The sequence below is a fragment of the Montipora capricornis genome, chromosome 4 (assembly GCF_036669925.1).
Source record: "Montipora capricornis isolate CH-2021 chromosome 4, ASM3666992v2, whole genome shotgun sequence".
NCBI lineage: Eukaryota > Metazoa > Cnidaria > Anthozoa > Scleractinia > Acroporidae > Montipora > Montipora capricornis.
Window position 1 is genome coordinate 18,740,834 of NC_090886.1, and position 7,500 is coordinate 18,748,333.

Consider the following 7,500-nt stretch of genomic DNA (forward strand, 5'->3'; position numbering starts at 1 on the left):
TCAGTCCAAGTCCCATAATTGAAAGGAAGAAGGCAAAAAAAAAAAAGGCCACTTCAACAGCTTTTCTTGATCCAGGAAAATGTCAAGATGAATGGCAAGAATTCAAGGGTGTTGTCTAAGAGATAAAGTAATGACATGTGGCAACTGATTCAAAGATTTCATGTGGCCAAATTTCCTGAGATGATCAAGCTGGTACAGCTGCATTCTACACTGGCTGTTCATATGGCAGCGTGTGAGCCAGCTAGCTTTTAGCCAGTTGGCCATCCTGCCCTCTGGTGGACAGCCACTTTTCAGGGAAAAATGGATACAAATTTTAAATAAAATGTGGATCTTGTAATGTTTGAACAAAAATTACTTGATTCTAGTGATTTAGGAAATGCTCTACAAAATGTCTCGCCATCACCTTACACTGTATTTTTGTTTCTTTTGGTAACTTGTTACTTCATGGGTGAACATTGGGTATTATTTTTCCATTTAAGGAGGCTCGAAATAGTTTCTCCTTTTTTCAATCAAATAAACAGTCATTTCCTGTCCTTAGATACAGTTAGGGTAATCATATCAAGACGAAATTTGACCAGAGTATTAAGTACCCATCCAAGATTTCTCAAATTACATTTTCCTTCAAAATGACGTTACCATGGCAACAATATTAGGCATTTCTTTGGGCCTTAAAATGAACATATATTGTCTTTTTTTAAGAAACGGGACGGTGAAATCTTCTCATTCAGCGTTACCAGATAATGTTTGAAATAATTTCAAAATTCTACAAAATTTGTAGGCCAGTTTTTCGGAAAAATCCGTTTTTTGAAATTAATCTAAGCTACAGGCAAAAACTGAAAAAATTTCACCATCCAGAAGCAGAGATATAAATGAGTAAAGTTGCAAAATCGGGAAAAATGAGGGGGTTACAAGATTGGCATTTACACATGCATCACCCCCTTATTCAAGTGTATGTGCGAGTGGAGCTAAAGGATTTAAGTGACCATTAAACCGTTTGTGTATAATTTTCGTAGTTTTCGTGATTAGGAGATGTCTATTTATATTCACTGTAAATAGGAAATAAAAAAAAGGTAAGCAAAATTAGCAATATTTGCTTATTTCTGGTGACCCATTCGAATCACAAGCTGACCCAACACCAGACGATTTTATTCGTCAATGGTGAACCTCTGGGAGTCAATGGGTTAATGAAACAAACAAAAATATTTAGCGGTTCACGTTTCCACTAAAATGTATGTATTTTGGTGGTATTATTACATGTACTTAACTAATGGGCAATGGTTCTGAGACGCATGTGACCTTTCCGGTCTCACAATCCGCCAAAAGAAGACCCAGGTCATACTGTAGGACAAGGTACACCATCGCTGCATAACTTGCATAACAGTCAACAGTGAAGAACTGGAAGTTGTCTAACCAGTTTCAGTACCTGGGCTCCACTACTGCTGACACCCTATCTCTTGATGTTGAGCTCAGCAAGCTCATCGGCAAGGCATCAACAACACTCTCCAAACTCACAAAGAGAGTATGGGAAAATAAGCACCTCACAAGTCCCACCAAAATCACTGTGTGCAAAGCTTGTGTCATCAGCACTTTACTATGTGGTAGCGTATCTTGAACTACATACTCCACACAAGAACCGGCACTTCTGGGTGTTCCATCTGAGGTGCCTTCGTTACGGATCCTTGGTGTTACATGGCAGGATAAGATGCATTACAACAATGTCCTCTCAAAATCAGGCATCCTGTGGACCCATATTCACACTTCTACGTAAATGTCATCTAAACTAACTGAGCCTTGTTTGCAGGACGAACGATGGACACGTCCCCAATGATCTTCTATGCAGAAAGCGCAAAGGCTGCCCCAGCTACATGTACACTTTAAGGACGTACGCAAGCCACTAGCGTGACATGAAAGCAAGCAACATTGACACCATGTCATGGTAAGCCCTTGCAGACGACAGAAATCTGTGGAAGCAGCGATTATCACAAGGACTGGAAAGTGGAGAGGCTGTCATCCATGACAAAAAGCGATGAAAGAAGGGCTAAAAGAATAGCCTGTCAACAGCAGGACTATCCAGTTCCACGGACTGCAAATCTAGGACTGGCCTCTGCAGCCATTAAGACAATGCTTCTCAGCAAACCCTCATGGCACTATTCCAAAGTCAAAATCGACAGACACCCTTACCAAACCAAGTTATATGGGCCATATATGCAGAGGCCAACATTACTTAACTTCCAACTGTGCTTTGTTACTCGGTGGCTTTGCATTATTTTAAAGAGATCGAGCACTTAAATTGTAGACTGAGGGACCCATTGGTTTTGGTCAGCCTTGGAGTGAAATCCAAGGCCTCACTTTGACAATTTCTAACAAAATCACTGCAAGTAACTGAAAAACTGTGCACCACAGACCTGAAAATTGGAAAGGTAGTTTTTGAATTTGTCTTCAACAACATCCCAAGTTCTTGGCTTTTTTATTGAATGGTTTCCAATTTATTTTTTCATTTCATGACAGTGAAAATGATATATGACTTTCATCTTTTAACAAAACTGTGTAGTGTTAACACTGCTCGCTCTAATTGTAAATAAACATTTCTTAATTTTCAAAAGTTCAATACCATAACTTCAAATTGAGTGAACTTGGGAAAATTTGACCAAAAATACTGAACGGGCTAGGAAAGAAATTGTGCTGTTTGGACAGGCTTTAGAAAAATAGAGGGAGGAAGGCTATTATTTTTTCTCAGACCTGGTCATCCTTAGAAACAATGAAGCGTCCTTAAACTCATAATGATTTGTAAAAAAAAAACAGAACATACACTGTACTCTCTGCAAATGAGTCATGGCTTACTTCACTTGGGAACTTGTGAGCAATGGTAAAAGTGCATGTACATGTACTGTAACCTGCTTTCAGGCATACTTGATACAATTCCTTAACGAGTCATCTGCCACCCACCCGTCAAGAGTGATGTTATCATGTGTCATGCTATAAATGTGAGTCAATCAGATTTTACCGGAAATCTGTACCTGCATATTGCGATTCGAGGAAAGATGCGACAAAAAAAAATAGCACTCCAGCTGGAATCTCCTCTGCGAAGTCAGACTTCATCAATAAAATCAGAGCAAATCCCGCTTGACATTATTTTGGTGTGGCTTTCTCCGTTCAAACCATCAAGGAACAAAGAATTTCAAGATGACATCACAGAAAAAGTCTGAATTCTTCATGTTATCACCAGGCACAATTAACAGTACAATGAAATATTTCAACTAAAATATTTGAGATGCCAATAAAAGATGCAATTAAAATAAAGAATTTTATGAGGAAAAAATCTAGTTTTCCAGCAACAGCTACTCAACTATCATTTTGTAAGAAGTGTGTCACTAAAATCATTGTTCAGATTGTTCAGAGCTCCCATAAACAATGTCACATTTCTCTGTCAAGCTCAGATGATTCCCCAAATGTGGCAGCACTAACTTCTATTTGGTTGTTTTTGGATTCACAACTTGTTTCTTCCGATTCACAACTACAGTGTACAAGCATTTTCAAGTCAGTGGTATTGGAACAATGAATTTTTTTCTATAATGTTCAGGCCTGTAAATAACACTATTGCCAAATCCCATACGAAGTACAACTATAATGTCTTCTTTTAGACAAACCATCCTTCAGATGCATTCTCTCAGCTCTTCCTTTAAAGATTTTTGAAAAAAAATCTGAAGTCAAAGCAACAGCAGCTGTAAACAGAGCCTAAACATCATTCCTGTTCAATTCTTCTCGGCGGACATACATGTAGTTCGATCAGCTATTAACGTATGATTTGCAATTCTGCAACCAATCAGAGCGAGGCTCCAAGAGTTCTATTGTTTTTTGGCCAATCAGAGTAAAGTCCAGATACTGGACTAGAGGCAGATGACTTGCAAAGAAATTGTATCAGGCGTACTGTTTCACGCCCTGTCTATAAAAGAAAAGTATGCCTGATGGTAGGTTATGGTAAAAGTTGGAGTTTTTTTTATAGCAGTCGTGTGATCACATGGTAATTCGAAATGAAATGCGTAGCAATCAGGTCAAAATCAGCCAGAGCTCATTCGTATTCTATTGTTACACTCACTCAAGGCGATGACTATATGGCTTCACTTCCACACAATTTTATGGAAGCAGAAGTTATAACGATAAAGTTTATTTATAAAAAATTGAGTTCATCATCTTCCTATACCTTATTGTTGTGGATTTAAGACGGTCACCAACAGAAATAAGGTTGTATGCATGCCACATGTCCTCGGCTTCTTCTGGAACAAGGACAACTGATCTGTAAAATGACAACAAGTATAAGAAAAGATTGCAAATACAATCAGATTACTCTCTGACTGGCACAAGCTGTTGATATTGCTGAAAATCATGAGGTAACATTGTTTACACATCTAAAATTATGATCCAAGGAAAGTAATCTTTTAAATTCTTCCTGGTACAGATAAAAGTACATAAAACAAAAAAAAATGAAAGAACAGGATACAACTTTGCTACAACAGTATCACAAAAATTAAATCACAGCCCTGCAAATTTACTCTCTAAAGGCAAATTAGTATTTCAAACATACTTTATGCAGAGGTGACATACTTAATTGGAAATATGCACAAGGCCAGTTCTGAGAATGCTCAATCATTATAAAATTATTTTAAAATAGCTATAGCCTGCATGTACTGCATGGATCCTCCCCTGCAAAGTTTAATTGCTAAGTTTTCTTGTTGACCTCTAACTCGGATGAAACTGGAGTTACACGCTTGCACTATTATATCACCAAGAAAAACAAACTTCCAGGAGAGGACAACACCGGTCACTACATCCATTCATCCCTTTGATAGCGTTACCAACCTGGGCATGCTAGTAGTGTCTAGCAAATTACTAGTACCCTACACTAGTATCAGAGAGAGAACAAGAGGGGGGCAGGGGGTGTCAGTGTGGATTACTGAAGAAAATACAGATCTTCCTATAATCATGTAGTTAAAATTTGACAATTAGTGGTTTGGTAGAATCATCCCAAAATAGGGTAGAGTCTTGTTCACAGAGCTTGAGGTTCCTCTTGATCAAGTTCAAAGTAAGAGGAGCCTTAGAAAAAGATGGTGATTCCACCTTAGGTACACAGGGATTGCGTTAACGCAGAAATCGTGCATTTTTACACAAATAAATTCCAAAAAATGCATTATCAAAATGTTAATGCGTCCTAAGACACAAGACACTGACTTTATTGACTCACACAACTTGCTTTGCTTTGTCAGTATATTCTGTTGCTTTGGCAAGATGTAAAATAATAATAATAATAAACTTATTGGAGCTCCCACCATTTGTTTGCTCATTGATTGTTTGATCGATTGAGAAATACAAGTGCTCACACTTCTTGAACTGAGAAAGGTTGAAGACATGGTAATTTTTACATAAATTTTTTGGCTAAAATTGGCTGAAAGAGTTTGGATGGTTGCAAACAAGGAATTTGGGCAATAAGTTATCTATGATTTTTAAGCTGGAAAAAAGAACTCGCTAGTTACAGTACTCAGTACTGTCCAAAGAAAAAGACTAGAAAGTTGGTTACTCTCTCTTTCTCATAAGATACTTTTTTTCTCGCAGGGAGTCACCAAGATTTTGGGACCCCCAAAAAATGCTTGGGACCCCAATTTGGCCGGACATGCGGGTCCCAGGACCCAGACTGAAAAATCCTGATGCCATCCCTGGGTACATGTACATTTGTAAATGTCAGAAGTTACACATTCAATATTTTAAGGGTGCAAGTTAACTCTCTATGAGGGGATCGAATGATTCTATTTTGCTATTCACATACAATTCACTCCAGTTAAATCCATCTGCCAGGTATTCTATAAACCATAATGAAATCTATAGATCATCACATCACAGAAAGTACATGTAAGGACAGCAAGGGACCTACAGAATGGGACAATTCCTTGTTGTAAAACTAAAACAACTGGACTGGCTGAAAATAAAGCAACATGTACAGTCTGTAATACACCTCCTGGTGTTAGAGGAGGACCTGTAAATCCTCAATGTACTGTAGTACTGTAACTTGAAGAGGATTTTTTCATAAAGTTGAAAATGGATACATGAAATTTTCCTTCCATTATACTGTATTATATTAGGTCATTAGAAGAATTTAATAGGATTTTACATCAAATTCAACACAAGTTAATCCCATGGATGCTGTACAGGGTTCTCCCTAGTTTTCAGCACAACAGGTAAGGGACCTTTTCAAACCGGTAAAGCATTTGGTTTGTTGGACGTTCTGCAAAGGATAAGCGACTTCTGAGTGTTTGCAGGCGGTAATAAGTGCTATTACAAGTGGTAAATTTTACCGGTTACCACCTGATAAGGAGAACCCTGGACGTATGTAATTCTTGACAAGATATTGACATTAATATATTTTTCCATTTTGTCACTAACATATTTTGGTGCCAAAAGGTTTAAAAGAGACAGATGTTAATAGCAGGGAATTCCTTAAATAGTTATGACATCTTTAAGAATAAGACCACTTAAGTAACAGGTTGAATGCCAAATGAGCTAGGGACTTCTTCATACTCGTAAAAAAAGTACAATTAACTTAAATAGGACTAAATGTAAATTTGGTGAAGTTTATTTGATGATGGAAGGGCACAAAAGGTAGAGATACAGTGTACAGTGTACCTTAGTACAAAGGAATCATTTACTGCCTTTTCCTTACAACTACGACCTTTTTTCAGGTCAACTCTCCCAGATAATCCAGGAGACTCCAGATCTTCGACTGTATCTCCCAGTCTCAATATTATGGTAAAAAAATCTCCTGATTAATTGCCGCAGTTTATCATTACTAGTGAGAATCGACTTTCACAACAATACAATTTAGTTATTTTAACATTGATAATAAAATTCAAACCTTTTATAAACTCCAGTAAACCATCCGTTGTTATTGATGGATTGTAATTTAAGCAATATTGTGATTGAGACAAGAAATATACCGTAATACAATACAATATTGTGATTGGTCTGAAATAAACCAATCATATCAAATGTTGCAATGCCAATGACATCTTTTTTGCATGTTTTTTGACTTTTTGTCTCGGTTGTGAGAGGTCTTGTGTGCTTGTGTCAAATCACAGAGATTGAAGACGTCAATAATTGAATTTACTTCACTTTAGAGGGAATTTTTAGGACTTTTAACTTTTGGTTTACAACTTGTTAAGACAAATGTAGCTGAAAAAATTGAAAAGATTCTCAATTTAAATTTCATATGTCGAATGGAGTCAATGAGTATTTTTTTGCACAAAAGATGTAATACGACATCACCATAAATGATGTCACAAGCAATATGACATCAGTAATCATTCCATCCCAATCAATTCTCAATATCTGAAGACTTTGGGGGTTGACAGACCTGGAATCATGACATCAGGGCTATCAACTCTCCCGGATAATCCGGAAAACTCCAGATTTGAGACCGTATCTGTCGGTCTCAAAATTACAGTCTGAAATCTC

General features: G+C 37.3%; 1 protein-coding gene across 6 annotated transcripts in view; it reads right to left on the reverse strand.

Moving 5' to 3' along the window:
• Window positions 1–7,500, reverse strand: part of LOC138045710 (protein pelota homolog) — a 281,230-nt gene that overhangs the window by 272,492 nt on the left and 1,238 nt on the right. For all 6 annotated transcript variants that reach the window (XM_068892298.1, XM_068892294.1, XM_068892295.1 and 3 more), the window contains exon 2: window positions 4,202–4,294. In XM_068892298.1, coding sequence (XP_068748399.1) covers window positions 4,202–4,294 — 93 coding nt within the window. The remainder of the gene's footprint in view (window positions 1–4,201; window positions 4,295–7,500) is intronic.